Here is a 21,573-nt window from a genome sequence, read left to right on the forward strand (position 1 = left end):
CAGCTGTGTTAGTAGCTTTATGATGTAGTTTAACTGTAGTTTGAGATGCTGTGGATCTTGATCTACTTGTATCCCGTCGTCGAGGAAGAACGCGACTGCGTAGCCCTTTGACGATGTAGATAGATAACAATCGGTTTCGCTATCCCTCGTGAATAACCATGGGGCTGATGCTATTCAATGGGAGTACTTTCCACTGGTAATGTAACCCGCCTAGCGTAAAACCAAGGTATTTCCTGGATTCGGGATGTATTGGGATGTGCAGATAAGCATCTTGTAGATCTATACTGCCCATGTAGTCCATGGGGCTTAATCATCTGTCAGAGCTGCGTAGATGTATCATAGTGAACCTGGGTGGTTTGTTTAAGTAAGTCTTGTTGAATAAGCTCATGTTGTAAATGAGTCTGTATTTCTCCTTGGAGTTCTTCTTGGGTACTAGGAAAACTGGGGAGTAGAAACCTGGTCTCGATGTTTCCTTGCTCTATTACTTCTATGGCCTGCTTGGTTAGGAGTAATGTAACCGCCTCTTTAACTTTAGTAGTTGTTGTGCCTCTACCTCGAACTTGTGAGGGTTGACTGTTAGTGGAGGCTTGGCCTGTAGTGGGATAACTTAAATCCGCTGCTGAAGAATGTTGGAGACATAGGTGTCTTGAAGTATTCCCCAGTTTTCCCAGTGTAGTTGAAGACGCCCACCCACTTGTGACGGTTGTACTGGAACGGCTGGGGTGGAAGACTCCAGTCGCTCGAACCTGTCTTTCAGCGCTTATAGTTGCGGGAACCTCTGGGTGTCCTGCCTCGCCCTGACCCTCCTCTATAGTTGCCATATGGGCTTAATTTAAAAGAATCTCTTCCCCTGGAACTGGCAATCTTCCTGTCTCTAGCTCTTTGTAGGCCCGTGAATTTAGATCTCCCTGAGTATCTTTGTGAAGTCTGTCGAATGACACTGGCTAGCTGTCCATCGATTTAATCATCAGGACTTCTAGAATCCTTGGTGACTTCTTTGGAGACTGTGTCTATTCCTCCGCACAAATATGGATGGGGAAGACCACGGGCTGTATATAGTGGAGCTGTAAAGTTCTCACCCCAGTTGCAGGAAGCTAGGAGGCCTTGACGACGAGCTAAGGTCAGTGCTGCTGAGACAGACGCCAGATGATCTGTTAAAAACTGCTGGTCCTTCTTTGCATCAGTAGGGCCGAGTAAATCATTCTGTCATCTTCAGAGGTCGGTTCAAATCTGGAGATAAGTGTCTCATTTATTGTTCTAGATCTATTTAGACCGAAGAACATACTTCGGCCATGGTTTCTATCTGAACCACCTCCGATCATCAATCTTGTAGTACTTGTTCTTGGCATCGGAGATCAGCTTATAGTTCTCATCGATGTCTTGGCGCTTTGAAGAAGGGTTCCATATTATGCGTGGAGAACTTCTTGGCGCTTGAAATTTGGCAGATGTGGCGCCTGAACCTTTGTGGCTTTGTTAAATGCTGTATCTAGGTTCTGAGGTACCGCCGCAATCGGGTCGATTGGGGGTAGTGTAATAGCATCTGCGCCATCTTCTTTCATCAGATAAGTCTGCTCTTTATTGCCACTCTTGAAGGTGATGAGAGATCTAGATTATTGACCATCCAATATCTTATCTCTGCATCTGAGAAAATAATTCCTCCATCATCTTCCATTCCATCATCATAGATAAGAGGTTGTTGCTCTTCTGATGTAGGGCTGTGTGGCTCTATCTCTATATCGCTTGACGCTTGTGGAGATCTAGTTGTAGGCTTATGTGCAGACCTGTGAGGTGATCGACGGGTGATCGGGCGCAGGTGATCGCCTTGGTGATCTATATCGATAGGTTGACCTTCTTGGCGATCTATGAGGGGACTGATAGCTTCGCCAAGCTCTTGTGTAGTCCCTTGCTGATCTTTTAGATGAAGACGATCTGGGTTCAGGTGTCCTTCGCGAACGCCTTCGCCAAGCTTCAGATGTCCGGGTCCTGGGGAACGATGATATGACCTTCAGCGAAGGCTTATGCGGTGGTCTGGTGATCAGATTCCATATCTGAGTATGACGCCAAGAAGGTGATGATTCTTCCCCGCCGCCAAGGCCTTCGCTAAGGCTGTACATCTGGGTCCTTCGCCGAGGTGGTCTGTGACTTCCTTCGCGCAAGGCTGCATTGTCGCGGGCTGCTACGCTGACAGATGGTGCCCCTGGGGTGCTGTTCACGCTTGGAGCCTTCGCCAAGGCTCGGACCCTGGGATGGCTGCTTCTCCAGTCTATAGTGGCCTTCCATCATAATCATGATCTGTTTCATAAGATCGCTTTGGGATGATCTGGCGACGTAGTAGATGGTGCCCTTTCTGCTGTGTTAGCGGTGGGGCCCTCAGCCATCTCGCCTGACATCAGTGTAGAGGCATCAGGCTGCTTGTTGATCTCTGCTGACGCCACTGTCGCTGTCACTGGTCGCTTCTTGTGGTATGTATGTCGGGTATGATGATCGGCTGGTCATCGAGAGGCCCAATTCTGCTGCTGGAACGATCTCGCCTGAGAAAGTTCTCGATGACTTCGAGATTTCCCTTGGAGGAAGACGCTGCCCTGGGGTAATAAGTCTGCGCTGAGAAGACGCTTGAGGCCCTCTTGACTTTGTCTCATGGCGATGACTGGATGTCTGAGAGGCCGGTCGCTTCTTAGAGGTGACGGACTGCATCCCACGCCCCTCTTCCGATGGGGTCTCAAGCAGAACACCAGACGGGAGGGGATCACTCGACAGCAGTTGACTGGATGGGCAATCCGGACGACGGGCCATGTCTACACCTAGTTTGGCGCGGACCTATCTGCAACACGCCTCAAGACGCAAAGATGGTATTTATCAAAGGCAGAATTGGTTAAATTTATGCAGTAACTGCAACGTGAGTCAAACGCACAAGGCGCGAAGTACAACTAGGGCATACCACATGGATCCGCGAGCGGAAAACGTAATCTACAAATAGTACAGTTTTTCATCAATGTAAAACTAGCTGAACAATCACTTAACTCAATGGAATAAACAGTAGAAATAATGATTAATTATTAACGCAAATAACTGAAGGATACTAGCTATACCTTTATAGTAAACTATAAAAGGTAACTAACTAAGAAAACCAAAGGATATAGTGTGTAAGGAGACACAGGCGCCTCACATCCTGCTCACTGGGCTAAGAAGGAGAGAGTGAAGCATGAGGCCAGAGGGTGGCGACACCTGTTCGCCGCTTTACGGCAGGGGAGGTAACTCGTGGGTGAGTACCAATTAGTGATTTTACATTGAAGGGAGCTTCAATTAAGGAGATACAAGTGTTCCACTATGTTCGCAAGAGGAAGGGGACAAGCAAAAGAGCATGAGTCAGGATAAGGAAAATCTACTCAGGGTGTCAGCCCTCATATTGTACTACACTTCCTCCTTCAGAAATATGGTTCACACATGGACAGGGAACTTCACAGATTATGGGAAACTGTACATGTATACAGCAAACTACACAAATGTCCAGGAAACTATTTTAGCTGTTTTTACACTATGTTTCTCCATCTCCCATGAATACAATGGGCTGATCTGCACTTGCTTTTTTAAACCATTCAGTTACGACTTTGCTTGGTCCAGCATTTGAATTACATCAAATACCAAAAGTATTTCTTGTACAAAATGTATGTTGGGCAAACACAAATTCATGCTAAGAGTAATCTTCATTTGACTTCCTAGTGTTACAAACTCCGTTATTTCATGAGTTGACTTTTACACATTACCACCTTGTGTATTTCAAGTGATGAAGGAACATAGTGCATGCAAAACAGTAAAACATTTCCACTTTTTAGATGTAAAATGTAAATCAACCTTGTCGATTGTATATATCCACTATGCAGCTATATGCTTGCCCCAACTCTGTGTATCGCTTGATAACGGTGTTAGTATCTACACTGAAACATCGCAATAAAGAAGTTGACTATCCATTCATCTTTACAACTTCTAAATGCCTCTCAAAGAAAGACAGTGAAATATTGACCACAATGACTATTATTAACAACACGACTTGCACTGAAGGAACAACTGCAGGAACAACCCATGCTTGCTACAAGGTAAATCACCAGGAAATAACAACATGTGTAACCATGGTAACAGGTGCCTCACAGAAAGTCTTCGTGAGCTGCCATACCAAAGTCAGTCACGTGAAATATACATACTAATGGATTCCACTTCTTTCACATGAAAAGTATATTTAGTAAATGACATTTTTATTTGAATTCAATAATAATTTTGTTTTTGTAACAAACAACCTGTAACAGACTTTCACAAACTTGTTGATGTAAGCCAGCATTCTAAATAACTTTCATTTATAAATTGTTAATATTCATGATAATGAAAAATAAAGAAGTGAAATAGTGAAATAAATTTGCCTCATGCATACATGTTATAAGTAAACCTTATTATGCTAAAGAAATTGCTACCAGTTTGCAAGAAGACTTTCTGCTCAGACATAGAACCATTTGGGACACATACAATCAAATCACACAACCAAAAAGCTGTAACAATAGTTTCACCGGACTGAACCTTGTCTATTTATGTCAATCTTGCAGTCAAGAAACATATTTTGAGGTAATACCTTAAGTGATTAACAGATGTATTTATAATTGCTCGCTCAGACTCGTTTGTGGTCGTCATGTTGTAAGATGGTTACTTGTTAATTTGTCTTCACAGGAACTACATAAACAAAACATACCACAAACTTTTATACAAATTGCAAAATATGTACATCATATTAACACTAGCTATCACAAAAAAACCAAAAACAAAAAAACACACTTAAATTTTGGTTAATTACTATGAACTGGTTTAAAATAAATAACACAAAGTCATATTCTACATAACCATGGTTACAGAGCAAACAAAAAATACATATCAACACAGAGCCATTTTCGAACTGGTATTTTTTGAACGTTTTGAAATATTCCAAGATGAGGACATGCTTGAACATAAAGGTACAAAAATCGAGAAAACTATCATAATAAAAGGCAAAAAAATGTAACCTACAAACAGAATGTGTTTTACAGGTGCCTGTTTTAAAGCAACAGTTGGTGTAAACTTGGATATCATTTCAATATATGTATAATGAATCTGTATGGTATAAATGGTTCCTATATTGACAAAGACTGAGCAAAGCTACTTGGGTGGGAAAGAGGACTTTTTCTATCGGAACTGGTATATCGGAATACTGCGATCCCCCACATGGTTTAAGTTTAGCGACTGGAACCTGAAACAAAAAGCAACTTTATAATGTATAGAACATACAGGAAACAAGGATGTACTTGGTATGTGCAAAACTGAATATTGTTCTACATTACTGTCAGCAGTGCAATAACATTATCTGTTTCATCACAAGATCCTGTACATGGCAACATCCCTGTGAAGCATGAAATCTATATGCCACCAAACACGTGACAACTTGAAAAAAGAACAGAACATTACTCCGTAATCATTTGCAGTCATGCACATCTGCTCATCTGTATTGAGACTTTTTCTGAGATTAATAGTTTCATAATCTAGATGATATAATACGTCCAAATGAAATAAAAGTGAGTGAGTGAGTATGGTTTTACGTCACTTTTAGTATTATTCCAGCAATATCATGGCAGGGGGCACCAGAAATGGGTTTCACACATTGTACCCATGTGGGGAATCGAACCCGGGTCTTCAGCATGAAGGGCGAACACTTTAACCACTACCCCACCACCCAAATGAAATAAGAATGGGATTAATCAGTGTTATGATGTGCTAAGTACACGTATTGACTATTCTGACGATGTCACACTTTACTTTTGGCATGTTACTAATGAAGGCATACAGGGAAATTATTTGTCTTACCAGTTTTGCATGAAAGGATAATTACAGGAAATAGTCAATAATTCGATATGAAATCACAATTTGTTGCATGCCTCCATGTTAATGTGTCATTACTTTTAAAGTTTCAAGAAATGTACCAAATAGGGTATCCATCTTTTGGTATAAAAAAAATTAAGTAAGGTGAGAGCATCATGAGTCAAAACAGGCAAATGTCCAACAACAGTGAGTGAGTGAGTGAGTATGATTTTACGCCGCCGCTTTTAGCAATATCACGGTGGGAGACACCGGAAATGGGCTTCACAGATTGTACCCAGGTGGGGAATCGAACCCGGGTCTTCGGCGTGACGAGCGAACGCTTTAACCACTAGGCTACCCCACCGCCCCAATCCAACAACAGCGACCAACATCTACTCACCATTCTGAGCTCCTATGATAGTAGTAACCCTCAATGGTTGCCGTAGACTTTTGGAAGCAGATGTAATAGAACCCAGCAAATGATGCTCCACTGATGTCTTTTATTGTGTGATCAGGCACCAAAAAAATGTTCCTGAAAATTAAATAAAAAGTACATGACATATTTTCTGGTTTGAAATTTTCATAAGAAGAATTCGTCCCCTGGCATTTGAGATAGCAGAGGTTGGATCAGGAGGAGACAAAGAAAGACTGTAGCCATGGAAACTTGGAAATATGGTAATGAGTTACTACTACCAGAATGTCACCCTTCACGGATGTTGTTCCGCAAAAGGCAGTGTTTGAAAATAAGAATGGGGCTTGAACCCTTAAGGTTTGCTCTTATTGTATTTGCTATCTAGGTATGCCTAATCTTTAACTTTTAATATAAGGTTTTGGAAAGAACCACTTAGCTATCATGCCTACTTTGAAAAAATGAATCATTCAGAAAGCTGTTTGACTCACCTTCCATCTCATGAAAACAAAGTCTGTGTTTTTCAGATCTCCATAATCAAAACTATCACTGTTAAAGCTTTTTGCAAACTGGTAGAAGGAAAGGAATTTACCCTGAAAGAGAAGACCAAACATATAATGAAAGAGTAAGTGAGTGTACTTTTACACAGCTTTCAGCAACATTCCAACAATATCACACCTGAGGACAAAACAGATGGGCTTCTCACATCGTACCTATGAAAGTGATTGTCATCAGCCCTTTAAATTCTGAATTTCATGACACCTCCTAAGAATAATAGCATCTACTGTGTGATCAGATATAATTCAGGATACTTTGATGCAATCTTTTTCACAGACAAGACCTGCGAAGATCCGGGTTAGAATTGATCTTCAGCAACCCATGCTTGTTGTATGATGGGACTAACGGGATTGGGTGGTCAGGCTCGCTGGTTGACACATGTCATCGAATCCCAATTGCATTGATCGATGCTCATGATGTTAATCAATGGATTGTCTGGTCCAGACTTGATCATTTACAGACTGCCGCCATATATCTGGAATTTGGCTGAGTGCGGTGTTAAACAACAAACCAACCAACAACTCTTCGGCTTAGCAATTGCACTAGAAGGGAGATAACTCTACACAAACTGAGCTGATGAGACTTATTGTCAGTCACATGTGTATCATGAAGGAAACAAACTTGTGATCCACTGATTGATATATACGTATAGTATGATGATACAAGGCTGTCATTATGTTACTTTTGAATGGGTCATAAGGCAATTCAGAAAACTTTATACAGAAAGCTATAAATCACCTCCATTTCAGAAGTGTGACAGTCAACATAAGCCACTCATACAAATGACTACATTCATGATGAAGAATATCCCTGACAGTATATCCTAACTTGCAAGAAATATGTGGTATCATGAAATGCCAGGCTGACAGAGAAAATGAAAATACATTTTAAAACATTGTATACTTCCATATGTATAGCATTGCATCGGTATTCAATGTTTAAATTATTGAAAATGTTAAACCAGAATTAAATTAAATGTACTTGTAGTATTTCCAAGGCAACATAAGGCAATATTTCATAAAACTGGGCTAACAAGATATATATTATAGGAGGTTTACATTCTTACCCAGTGTTTCCTATCAACATCCTCATCTGCATCCCACTTTCGCGTCAAGAATGGATGTTTCTTGCTTATTATTTCCCCATCGAAAAAGGTTGTAAGTGTGGGGAATTCCTCTGTTAAACCACTGATCTTCAGGTAGCCACAGAGGTAAGCTTTCTCCATGTCAACATACTGCAGGGACAGGGAAGTCAGGAAACAATTAAATCATCTCATTTTATGAGTATAAAACATAAAAACAGTTTAAAGCATTTCTGATACATAAAAAGATATGCACAAAGTGTTAAAATCCTGATGAACATGAGATTTGTTGACTATGATTTCAAACCAAACAGCTTGTGGCCAGTTGTTCGTTAATGATGTTTGTGTTACTTGAAACAGAAACATAGTAATAAATAATTGAAATGTGACTGGATCTAATTCAGTGAAGAATAACAATGGAAATGTATTCATGTAAAACATTTTGATTTGGGTGTTACAATTTGACACACATTGTACCCTGATCTGTGATTATCCCTTGAATGCCAGAGGCACATACTTGACATAAGCCAAGATTAGGGGCAATATATTTCCATTTGCATGCATAACACAACACTTTGTTCACTCTATCAACACTGCCTAAGACTCAGGTCAAGTGGCAGTAACACAAATTTTATTCAGGTCACTCAAACACCTCTTGTCTGTCAGGCCCATTAAATAGTAAGATGTTACCCATATGACACAATGTCTCAGTTCCACACAGGGCTTGATTACTATGACACTACAATGCCCTAAGACAGGAAATGGTACCAGCAGTCTGTGGCAAAAACCCTTGAGACTACTAGCCCCAGCTAGGCTAATAGTCCTGGTATCATTCCCAGTAAAAGATGTAAAATATAAGCTTATTATTTGTCCAAACACTATCTGAACCTACTAGAATCTGGTTCTGAACTAGTGGCTAAAATAGCAGAATGTACCAGGATCCCGTTACACAAAGTAGCTCTATCATGTCTGTGACTACTGCAAGTCCATGATATTGCTACAGGGTGTTGCTACAGACCTAGAAGTAGGGTCATTCATGAAATGTAGCCCACATGAAGCAGAGTGAAAGTTGCTGTACTTGGCAGAAATACTACAGAACCGTAACCTAAATTTGTGGATAACCTTGATTCGTGGATCGCGGAAATTATCATGCTAGCTCGTAAATTAAGTCTCGACTGACGTCACAAAGTGGTACTTTTGATGTACATACAATGCCACACCTCGCTCTGCATTACACGCAAGTACACTAAATATAATTGTCCAGCATTGAGATAAATAGCCCCAGATCACTAATACCACCATTACCAAATTTTATTTTTATAAAATGTCAAGTAAGAAAGATACCGTTACCTCCAATATTTTCACTTCTCGTTTTCCGTTTTCCTTGGTGTCAATACTTACTGCAGTTGGATGTCGTACATAGTGGTATAAAGTAACCGACTACGTAATCCACAATACAAGGTAACGTGACATTTTGTGGGCACACGAATGGGTGATGATTGCAAATGACTTCCGTAACAATTGTTTCATTCATGAATGGAATATTAGATATTTTCGATTTGCTGAATCAATGAATAAATTAATTATTGCGTATACAAAATGAACTCATGCATTTTAAATATGAATTTTGCCACACTTCCCTTATATCCACGAATCAAGGTTACGTGAGTGTATAAAATCCTTTCACACATCCTCTCCCATTGACAGCAATACATATGAATTTTAAAAAGGTGATATTAAGTGGTTACTAATGGTTTCCTGATAAAAGTAGCTACATATAGAAGAATATACTGTTACTTATATTATGCCCCTTAAGATTTTAGGTTTACACTATATTTTGTACAAAACTGAAAATAAATAATCCCAAATAAAAAACAAAAACACTAAAATAAACTTTCTGAATGTTTAAAATGAAGATAAGAAGGATTGACGACAAGGAACAGTAAACTTGACGTATTTGACAGTTTGGTTGTGTTTAACTTATGGCTTGATGACATGTCAATTTTATGTTCACTGACAGCTTCACTCACCTGCAATACGACTTCGACATCGTAGCAATTGCCCTTGCTTTTTTGGTGACCCCTGAAGCAAGAACCGTTGTATAACAATGTTGTTGTGACTCCGGGCTGTACAGAATTTGCTGGTGGTGGGGGATCAAGAGGGACAGGCATGCTTCTAAACGACAAGTCGAAGCTGTTGAGACGCGTGACACCGGTAGTTGAAGATTTATGTAAGTAACCGTACCATTGGCTACCGATGAACTTCCGGTCGATTATATCCAATGAAATGTAAGAAGACAAGTGCAAGTATCGAAATGGCGGCGCCCATGATGACTGCGATTCGAGCAGTTGTATGCAGATATCTAAATAACAACATTTCAAAACAATCCATTGTGCTATGTAAACACCAACAGAGACGATGTATGCAGTCATTATCAGGTACAATGAAACATCATTGCTGATAATCCACTAAAATATCTCGTTGACAGTAAATGAAGTTTCGGAATGTTGGTTTGACACGTATTTTCGTGAGTCCTTTAATTTGCTATTCTGTTCTTATGCAGAACTATCTTTGAAAAGCATGACTTAGGCACCCAGTCATCCATACAAGGCATTTATATAAACTACGAGCATTATATAAACTACGAGCAATTTCCTTTTTTTTCTTTCATTGTTGTGTTAGGTTTTGTTATCAATTATCAAAAATAAAACAATAATAATTTTAGTATATATAAATATATGGGTCATTTTCCAAATTGATAGTATTTTCTGTCCGCTCCAAATTAAAAAAAACTCTGTTAACTTGAAAGGATTTTATTGTGCTAGAAGACATATTTAGATGTTTACTAGTCAGTAAATGTGGTATATCATTAGTCATGATAATCATTTATCATTTTAGGGTCAAAATTGGCAGATTTGCTCTGTCCGGAGGTGACGGTCTTAATATCAATGTTCACAAATAATGTAAATATTAGTGCAAATAAACAAACTAATTCATATTATGCCAATTAGGATTGAACAGGAATACTCAAACTGCCTTAAATTTTTTTTCACTTAAAAAGTGTTTTTCTACAAATTGTAACATGCTTGTCCTGTGATTTTGTGTCCTGACCTTTGCCAGTGTATGAAATTCCTGCAATAACTTCCCCCTGGAGCTGGATTGTAATGCTACTTCCTGTGTCTGCTTGAGCTAGCCCCTGTGCATGTGAATTTTACTGTTCAGAGGAGTTTTGATGTAGTAGCATAAAAACACAGTCTCTAGTAACGGTTTGGACAAATAATAGTAACGGTCTGGACATATCTTTAATAAATTCAATTTTGAAGAATATGTTCTATGGTGTGATAATAAATTTCTATTTACTTATCTATCTGCTTTAAATAATAAAAACCAAAACGAATCTATCACGTTAAGTTTCTATTTTCTATAAGATCTATAGTCTTTATGAATTAAAGGTAACGGTTAGGACATCTATGGTAACAGTTTGGACAAAATGTAGTAACGGTAAACAACTTAATTGTATTCCAACCTTTAAAGATTTTTTGGGTGTAAACTGTTTGAACTTTAACTGTGAGATATGTAAGGCTACTATTTACTTTGAATATTGCTAGGTGCTAATATGTTGGCCAAACCTTTCTATTTGATAAATATGTGTTACCATCTCACTATTAACAAAAACTAAAGGTATCCGAGTGAATAAAAGAAGTATATTTTGTGGAGACTAATATTGCACCATAATATCAACAGCAAAATGATATCTATGCAGTGGCCTGTGTAGCATGACCATGTGTACAGTATCATAGTTGTTGCAGTATCTTTCAGAATTTAATCTTTTGCAACTTTTTAGAGGGATAACATTTGTTTCTTACACTGATGTCCTGACCGTTACCAATAATGTCACAACTGTTACTATTCATTCAATTTTGGTGTCATCAAAAGATGTTCTGGGCTTAGTAGCTGATGTTATTTAGACAATTCCACCTGTTGAAAGCTATATACATAAAATGTTTTAGAAAAATGCTATTATTTTGTGGTAAATAAATGAAAGATACAAAATAACACTTTCAAGATTCATGATAATAGTTTTTACCTTCAAGTTTGACTAAGTCGGTGTAAAAGCTGTGTCTGCCATCTTTAAAAGATTTTTATGAATTATATTTCAAAATCCTTATTCTGATTAAGAAGTGGTAACGGTCAGGACTTTCCCTCACCCTATTAATTACTTATGTATCAGTTAAAAGGCCAATTAGTAAATTTGAGCCTGCATGATTGGATTTTTGAATAATTAAGTGTTTGAGATTTTATTTGAATAAAACTGAAATCAATTTTCAGGAGTTTGATTTTACAGTAATAAAGAATTGAAAATCCTACCAATTTTGAAAATGACCCATATATTATTAATTTATTTGTTAGAATTTATAAATATTATTTGGGATGGGGCAACGTGAGGAACTCTTACCTATTTCACACAAAAATATCAAGTGTTTCCTGCAAAAATAGCGTTGATGACACTGTATTGGCGAAACTGTTGCCACACTCCATATGCGGGCATTATGCAGGGGTTTTCGACGACGAGCCATACTTTTCGCTTCACACTGCGAGGGAGTGTTGTGATCACATGGCTTCCTATTTATATATTGCCTGTCACTAGCAGACGACTGATTTCCCAGATTTATCTCTTGCTATTTTTTGTTATATGGGCAATTGATTTTGCACCTGAAGTGGTATTAACGATCTTGGGTGAATAATATTGATGTTTGTTTGCTGTTTATATAACGTAAATTGACAATGACTGGTCATCTGCCCTACCAATGAAACTGATCGTGCACTCCGAAAGCACATGTGTGTAATATTGAGCGAGAAATTAAATCGTCGAAATTGCCAAAACGTCGAATTCAGTTCATTTGGGGATATAATGTCCTAGATATGCAGAAGTTACTTTTTTGTTAACAAGGAGTGAAGTTGCAGAAATAATCAAAGAAACAAGTAGGGATACTACAGATAGGTTCCAGTATGCAGAAATGTACCCTAGCAAAAATAGTGTTAACAGACCGGTCCCCGTACAGCTTGGAATACTTTTCATGCCGCAGTTTGACATTTCCATTCTAGGAACTGAAGAAAATACTCCATGTCCAGAGTCAAGCACCTGGTTAGACAGACAACCAGATGTATTCCTGGATTACTAAAGATGGTTTAGACTGACTGACTGACTGAGTTTGGTTTTACGCCGCTTTTAGCAATATTCCAGCAACATCACGGCGGGGAACACCAGAAATGGGCTTCACACATTGTACCCTTGTGGGGATTCGAACCTGGGTCTTCGGCGTGACGAAGATGGTTTAGAAATATATTGATATAAAATAGAGTTGGTGGAGGTGCACATGTTCTCTGTCACTAATCGATTATGTACAGAAATTGGTCTGGTCCAGATGTCATTACCATGATGCAAAACAACTGTTGCATGAAATATAGCTGACAAATTTTAGACTGTCATTAACATATTTAAAGAGGTTTCCTTTTAATATATAGAAATTCACCATTGTTATTTTATTTTTTATAATTGACAATTTTTATTTCCTGTTTCCCCTGTTACAGTAAAAGGCAATGCAGAAATTCACCATTTTGTTGAATGACACTTTTCAAGAATTGTTTGTTAAAGCTCCAAAGACAGTCTCTTGGCAACACCAGATCCTTTGTGACAGGGCATGAGTGATCTATTGTACATTCCATGTGAAAAATCAAATGCTTTGCTGTTGTCACTTATTGTGGATTGATTTATTGTTTGTTATTTAACACTACATTCAGGAATATTCCAGCTTATGACAGGAGTTTGTTTATTATCTAGTGACCGCCTCCATGGTGTAGTGGTTAGAGCGTCCGCCTGGAGAGCGGAAGGTCGCGGGTTCGATCCCAAGCCATGTCATACCACAAAGATGTTAAAATATGGTACTTGTTGCTCCCTGCCTGACACTCGGCATTAATGGGTATAACAAGGACTGGTTGGTTCAGAGTCAGTATAATGTGTCTGAGTTGGGTATTCATGCTTAACTGCGGCACTATATACCAGCACTATATACCAGCTTAAGTCTGGGCTAGTACAAGCAGTCACACATACACATGCATGCAAGTTGTCATGTCAGAGAAATATTCTCAAGTACAACGTTAAACCCCATTTCACCTCACCTTATCTAGTCTTGACCAAATATTCTAGTGGGTAATGTTAGCAAAGGTTGGATGTGTTGACTTACACATGAAGCAAACTAGCAATTGCCAATTTTACTACCTGATTCATTTAGCCACCTCTTACAAGCAGCAGACCCATGAAGATCTAGGTTAGAATTGGTCTTCAGTACCCCATACCCCAGAAGCAGAAAATATTGTTTGGGGGCTGTTCTAACCCAGATTTCCCCACAGGTACTACTTAGCTGTTATCAGTGGTCAAGATATATTTTTTCACACCAGGACCCGAGGTCTCAAACACGTGATAAAATCAGTTTATTGTCTATTTTCAGAAATGAAGAAGTTTTACAAACATGCTACTATTGCTACAGCTGATGGTGAGTTTAGAACTTACGTACAACTATAAGTACAAGGTTCTGAATTATCTGTTTCTTGAAACTTTTGATTGAGCTCCATTTGAATTAGTGCCAAAGCCAGGGCCTAAATTAAATAACCAGCTGCTGGACTCTGAAAAGAATGTACATTGAGAATCATCTGTTAGGTGGATTCTTTTACCAACTGATATTTCTTTACTGTACAGTCCATGTCACCAAACGAATAGCGGCCATACATCGAGGTGTGGCAAACATTTGAAAATGACCTCATGAATGTATTGTTGTGATCTGAATGGTATAAATTACTTCTATACTGATGGCAGTAGTCATCTAGTTTTTACTAATATTTATTTGAACTGTAACTTACTTTAAGAATGGATATCTTAGACATGATTATTGCTGTTTTGATCCCACTGATTGTTTTGATGTAATTAGTGTTCTTACTGATGCAAAAGTTATTATAAAGGTTATTATTGGTGCATTTAATCAGTGTCAAACTCAGATATGATTGGCTGTCATATGTCAAGTGATAGTATGACGTGGTAAACTAGATAAAGTTTGTGGCAACTTAGACTCTGTCAGTAGCATGTATAATGTATGTGAAATCCATACCTCCAGATTCGAGGTTTCAGAAACTTCAATATGCAGGGATATAGGCTAGAAAAACAACAGTATAAAACCTGGTATGTAGAAGCTGCAGCACTGAATCGGTTTTATCAAGTGTCAGAGTTGACTGGCTGCTAAAGCATTAGAGAAAGAGGCAAGGGGAAGTAATTTTGGGCCATGGCCTCTTATGATGCATACGTAGACTCATTGTCCTGAAGCAGTAGCACATGTAAACAGATCTCTACTCGAAAACTCTCTTGATAGCTTCTCTCAATTAATGTAGTTCTGTAGCAGTAGCACATCTAAACAGATCTCTACTCGAAAATTCTCTTGATAGCTTCTCGCTAAACAGATCTCTACTCGAAAACTCTCTTGATAGCTTCTCTCAATTAATGTAGTTCTGTAGCAGTAGCACATCTAAACAGATCTCTACTCGCGAAAACTCTCTTGATAGCTTCTCTCAATTAATGTAGTTCTAAACAGATCTCCACTCGAAAAATCTCTTGATAAGCTCTCTCAATTAATGTAGTTCTGTAGCATATTCTTTCCCACTGGTGGTCTCACAATTTGCAGAAAGTCATTCATGACATTCCCCATGAAATACCCCAGAAAACTGTAGCCATGTGTTATCCTTTGCTATTGTCTGTCTTCTGTAGGTTGGTACGAGGTCAACCTTGACAAGAGGAAGCTGCGGACACCAACTGGCAACTTGTTTCGGGTGCCCAGTGAACCTTTAGCCCTCGCCGTAGCAACTGAGTGGAATGCCCAGGATAAAGTCATCAAGCGGAGCACAATGCATCTGGTGAGTAGATGGTGGACAGCTGAGGTATTGCTGAACACAGTTCTTCTATTTGCAATATCCCAATATTGGACAGAGTGTTGCCTTTTCCACACACTTCCACACCACTTTTCACACCCTGTAGTAACTGTTGGCAACCATTTCATGGGATGCATTTATATGTGTGAAGATTATTTACTTATCTCCCAGTGCTGTAAAAACAACAGTTGTTCATGTTAACTGCCTATGTTGAAAGACTGTTTAATTTAATTAATTTGTTTGATGAGGCTTCTGTGCATGATATGTTCAGAATTTGTTTGATTATCATTTATTTGTGCAGTGTTTACCTGACAATGTTTACGTTCCAGAATTCCTTATGTAACACAGCATTGGACAACCCAATGCATAGGACAAGAGAGGATTTGACGGAGTCAATTATACACTTCCTGGAAACAGACACAATATGGTAACCATGGTAATTCACTTAGTATGTCAGTATTATCATGTTAATGGAAATATGTAAATAAAACCATTTGATACATATCCTGTCTCATGTAACATGAAACGGCTTAAACAGGAAATGGTTACCATGGTTACAGGCAGGATGCAGTGGATGGCCCTGTTAACCTGCCTCAGCTGTGTGGTAAACACTGACATGAATGTGTTTGATAAAACGACAATAGTATGTTGGAATTAGTTACGAGGGACCTCTCATTTAGTTTTGTTTGTTGTTTAACACCACCCTCAGCAATATTCCAGCTATATGGCGGCCTCATTTACTACAGAGCGAAGTAGTTGATGGATGGGAAGGGCGGTTCTGATGCAGTAATGTATTACGATTATGCTTGTCATAGTTTTGGATGACCCTCCCCATGTCCAGGTAAAAAAGTTATTAAACTTTGTATTTTATTACAATTGTCCATTTTCATTACCCTCCCAAAATATGTTCATTATTTTTCATGATACTCCCCTAGAAACTGTCTTTGTTATTGACCTGGGGCGGTGGGGTAGCCTAGTGGTTAAAGCGTCCGCTCGTCACCGAAGACCCAGGTTCGAATCCCCACATGGGCACAATGTGTGAAGCCCATTTCTGGTGTCCCCTGCCGTGATGTTGCTGGAATATTGCTAAAAGCGGCGTAAAACCATACTCACTCACTCACTGTTATTGACCTGGATTCCCTCTGTACTTCATCTCCCCAATGGTAAATGACTGGTCCAGTACTCCTGAACACTCTATGGGAATGGTAAGGTTCATGTTAACAGGGATTACTGTATATGGAAAGACATTATGTACATCAATGGAACCATCAGTAGAGATCCAGAAATCTCTGTTTTGTACAATATGACTGTAAGTAAAAACTGAGGTGTCAGTCAGTGTTACTCAATAATTCATAGGCTTGTCATATAAGGTGATTGACGGGATTGGGTGGTTGGATTTGGTGCAGCGTGAACCAAGTCAGTGAGTATAATCAATCTAGAATCTGGTCGTCATGTTTGTATGTGCAACTAATTAGTGGTGGTCCGATTAATTGAAATAATCAAAGATTGGTCGCAATGACAAAACGACCAATCAATCGATCATGTTTTCTCAAAATCGAACACAAACAATTTTGGAACACTTGTTTGCAATAACGATATTTTTCACAAGGTTGGTTTTGTCTGTTACATTTCATTAGCACTACAGGCTCTTCCAATTCATGATTGAATATATTTTAAAGACTCCATGAAGTTCATGTTCCTAATATACTAGTCATCCTTTAAAGATGTGAAATTTGCAAATGCATTTTGTGCAATTTGCAAAAAACCCGAAAGAACTACATGTTATTTCTTTATTTTTTGTGCATTAACAAACATAACCAGAAAAATTTAATAAATGATGCTAACAAATTATTTTCGATGATTGATCGGTTGTAATGAACCAATCATCAATTCTGAGATTTAAACCAATTCCCAGCACTACAACTCATACAGTACTGGATTGCTTCTGATAGTCAACCTTATCACTGATAGTAGCTTCAGTGTTTTGGTTAGGGAGATATGTTGTTTAGTTTCCAGCTGATGATTATATTATTTTAGTTACAGAATGAATGATCCCCCAGAACTGGCAACCTTCCTGGAAAAAGAATGGGACCCTGTGCTGGACTGGGCCAGGGAGAGGTACACACATCTTGATTATATTAAACAATGCCACACATGTTTGGTTTGTTCCAAGGGATTTTCAAATACAAGGCAAACTTTGCTGTAGAGCTGCTAAAGCCTGATTAAGGTGTATCTTTTCTACTTCTAGGAAAAGTTTACATTCTTTATTCTTTTATGCTTTTGTTCAGGCTGTGTGATAATGAAACAAGATTCATGATGCAGGTCTGTTTGAGTTTTCTGCTGAAATTCGGCTGCACAAATCTCAACACACCCGATCTTGACATGATAAAATGACAGAACACTACAGAAAAATGAATCCTAACTGTTTGGAAATAAATAACATCTAATGTCATAGTTCTCTTAACCATCTCAGCCCTTATTCAATGGTAATAATTTGTGAACCCATGATTGTGGATTATCTCCCTTTGATCACTTTTACACTGGCAAACAAACAAGGTTAAGTTTGACCGGCGCAGAGAAGTAGGCGGTTCATGGCAATGTGCAAACCCATTTGGTTTGTGAACGGTAGAGCAGATGTAGGCTAGTGCACGTGCATTGCATGACGATGAAACTGATTCCCGGCGTAGCTGCACATGCCTTGCTCATAAGATTCTCACGTCGGTGTAGCAAGTCGCACTACACTTGATTGCGGACAACCTAGGGCCCCTATGCTAACAATGGCAAGCGCCAGTGGGCTTCACTCATACATGCTAATGCGGGTCAATGTCAGGTCGGTGCTCAACTTATCCTTGTTTGCCAGTAGGACACGTGACTAAATCCTGATGGTGTTTTATCTCTCCAGATATGGAATATCAATAGAACCCACTTCAAGTATCATGCCGCCAGAAGTTCCCACTGAGACTATAGAAATAATAAGGAGGCATTTAATGTCGTATAGCGACTGGGCTTTGTTTGGTAAGTGTCAGACATGACTGCAAGAAGGCTGGGGAATTCTTAGTCACGATACATTTCCAATGTATGTATCTTCAAGAATTGTTCTTGATGCTTCCCATGGGACCTTTTTCTCTTTAATTTGATAAACACAAATAATAATTAAGCACATTCCTGTTTGGTTGTTACCCTCAAACATTATGGAACATCCTCTTGAGAAATGTCTCCATCCAGTGATCAAAATAGTGCTTAAATAAATATTGCAATGCCATGGATGAAATAATTCTAACCATGATTCATTTAATGGAGGATGTGATCAATTTGACCAACTCCATATTTGCACCCCAACAAACTGTTTGTGTGTCACACACTCAAGCTCATTGCGGAACATGGGTGTGGCCATTTTGAACGCCAGTGCGCATAACAGGAAGTCCCGTTTTGGACGATAACATAACTTGTGGGTCTCTTTATGGGTTCAGGACTAATGAAGCTCAACTATTGTTAAAGTCTTCATAGTGTTTAGGAACTCCAGCTCTCGAGGTTTCAGGTTTACATGATGTTTACTGATTTATTAAACAATAAATTGTAATGGCATAATTGTTGTGATGTTTTAAGTTTCACTGGATCATCAAAAGGTATGGGCACACTTATTTTCACAAAGGCACCCTTCAACCTGTCTGGTGGCCAATATCATTTCTATCCCAGACATCTTTGTAGTCTAGGGGCGGTGGGGTAGCCTGATGATTTAAGCGTTGGCTCGTCAGGCCGAAGACCCGGGTTCGAATCCCCACATGGGTACAATGTGTGAAGCCCATTTCTGGTGTGCCCCGCCGTGATGTTGCTGGAATATTGCTAAAAGCGGCGTAAAACCAAACTCAGTCAGTCAGTCAGTCTTTGTAGTCTGGGTTTGTAGTTGATAATGAATTTGACATAAACTGATTGTGTCAACCATGTCTCATAATAATCAGACTGCCATCATATAGCTGTATGGCACATAACAAAAAGAAAATAATCAATAAATCAACAGTTAAATTGTCATGGTGAATTGGTGATGCAACATTGTCTCAATTTTGTGTTGAAGGCTACTACTATGCTGTGGACTCCGTCAAGTCTCTGCTGATCACCATGGCTCTAATGGATCGGTTCATCACTGTCGAGAGAGCTGTAGATCTGGCCCGACTTGAACAACAGTATCAGGTTGGAGGATAACTCATCTTTACCATGTTTACTGTTACCATTCATCAGCCCTTACATCACTACAGATTTGATGGGGCACCCTCTTGATATCCTCACTTCTCCATTTTCTCCCATTATTATGAAAGAATGCTCTGATTTGTGACCATCAATTTATTTGCTGATGTCTGATCATGGATTTGAATCTAAGATTTGCTGTGATATTGTGTACTGGTTTGTCAGCAATTTCTCAAGATTTATGGGTTTCACCAGAGTGGTGAACGTGAATGTGAATCGCATCATCCTACATTTTCCAAATAATATAATTGAAAAGCTGTTTAATGCTGCATGAATACAACAAACTCACTCATTTGTCCACTATAATTTTTGTTACCTTTCGAAGGAGCTCTCTCACAGGAGAGTAATTTAATTGAACATCTGTTTAGGCGTTGTCATATGAATCAGACCCAAACCTATGAGATAGTACATGATAGTTATGATGTAGATCTAATTCACTGGATACCTGAGGATGCTTGTCAAGACCAAGGTTGAAAACTGAACGTACATACAGTGAATGAAATCTATTCTGGATTATTGCTGGAACATTGTCAAAAATACTTTACAATGTTAATGAGTCACCCATTAAAATATCAGGCTTTCTGTAGTCATGTGAAATACAATCACTGGGCTTACAATATGCTACTGAAATGTCAGCACCATGAGTCCATACCTTCATCTGTTTCAGACCCAGCGCTGGGGCAGTGTAGAATGGTACCATGACATCGACATGTTGGAACTTCGTACCCGAATGGCTGCAGCAACTCTATTTGTACACTGGTGTTGTGAGAACACCACCATCAAACAAAAGGCATCATTTGCCAGATAGTGGTTGCAGTGATACCTTGATGTGTTTGTGATATCTCTGTGTTGACTCACACTCAGTGCATTGCTTTACAGTGCATCCTTTGTCTGAGAAATGCATTTGGTGGATCTGGAAATGTGTCCTTCATCCTAATTATTGTGTGATTGTTGAAGCTGAGTCAAAGTTTCATGTGTGTATAGGGTTATGTCATACAGCATTTGAATTATGTTGAACAAAAAACATAAATGTCATTGTTCCAATTACCTGAGAACATTCACACAGTTTCAGTGCCCATCATGACAGTTATCTAGATATTCAAGTTAAAGTTATCTGTTGTATTTTACATCATCTACATGAATGTCCGCCAGGAAATATGTGCTCAAAATTATTTGCTTATCAACTTTTACCTGGAGAGCTAAGGCATTTGGAAAATTACATATTTTATGTTGTGACATGTTGGACATTGTAGGCTGCATGTGTTTAGATCCCAGATAATTAAACCCATTTATTTAATTGATTTGTTTGTCTTATATACTGCCACATATCTTTGTGTGGTAAATGATAAGTTTACATATTTCCATTGTGGATGCATGGAATTGTATCCCAATTGTGTGTGTGTGAACATTCATCATGTCAGACCACCGTCATACACCC

The 21,573-nt window shown here is 38.9% G+C and overlaps 2 protein-coding genes across 3 annotated transcripts; one reads left to right on the plus strand and one right to left on the minus strand.

Moving 5' to 3' along the window:
- Positions 1-3,903: 3,903 nt before the first annotated feature.
- LOC124254491 (glucose-induced degradation protein 4 homolog) lies at positions 3,904-10,090 on the minus strand. The gene is given in 6 exon segments (XM_046688301.1): positions 3,904-5,266; positions 6,272-6,396; positions 6,398-6,403; positions 6,772-6,873; positions 7,905-8,072; positions 9,950-10,090. Coding segments are annotated over 6 exon segments (606 nt in total). The 3' UTR covers positions 3,904-5,202.
- LOC124254490 (ATP synthase mitochondrial F1 complex assembly factor 2-like) lies at positions 9,969-21,432 on the plus strand. 2 transcript variants are annotated; one of them, XM_046688300.1, is made up of 8 exons: positions 9,969-10,149; positions 14,429-14,473; positions 15,733-15,878; positions 16,223-16,320; positions 17,931-18,011; positions 18,796-18,908; positions 19,966-20,081; positions 20,803-21,432. In XM_046688300.1, the coding sequence occupies exons 2-8, from the start codon at positions 14,431-14,433 to the stop codon at positions 20,941-20,943; spliced, it is 738 nt and encodes a 245-aa protein (XP_046544256.1). In that variant the 5' UTR covers positions 9,969-10,149; positions 14,429-14,430; the 3' UTR covers positions 20,944-21,432. The 2 variants fall into 2 exon arrangements, with proteins under 2 accessions (XP_046544256.1, XP_046544255.1); XM_046688299.1 differs by lacking the exon at positions 9,969-10,149 and adding an exon at positions 10,213-10,357.
- The last annotated feature ends 141 nt before the right edge of the window (positions 21,433-21,573 follow it).

Source organism: Haliotis rubra, unplaced genomic scaffold (genome assembly GCF_003918875.1).
Source record: "Haliotis rubra isolate DU_JTF1 unplaced genomic scaffold, ASM391887v1 Scf572, whole genome shotgun sequence".
NCBI classification, from domain to species: Eukaryota; Metazoa; Mollusca; class Gastropoda; order Lepetellida; family Haliotidae; genus Haliotis; species Haliotis rubra.

What these genes read in the sequence shown, in the direction of transcription:
- LOC124254490 (XM_046688299.1), top strand. Translation starts at nt 10,234, where the DNA reads ATGGCGGCGCCCATGATGACTGCGATTCGAGCAGTTGTATGCAGATAT. An exon ending in AGCGGAGCACAATGCATCTG is followed by an intron (nt 15,879 to 16,222) that starts GTGAGTAGATGG and finishes TTTACGTTCCAG; the next exon opens with AATTCCTTATGTAACACAGC. An exon ending in CTGGAAACAGACACAATATG is followed by an intron (nt 16,321 to 17,930) that starts GTAACCATGGTA and finishes ATATTATTTTAG; the next exon opens with TTACAGAATGAATGATCCCC.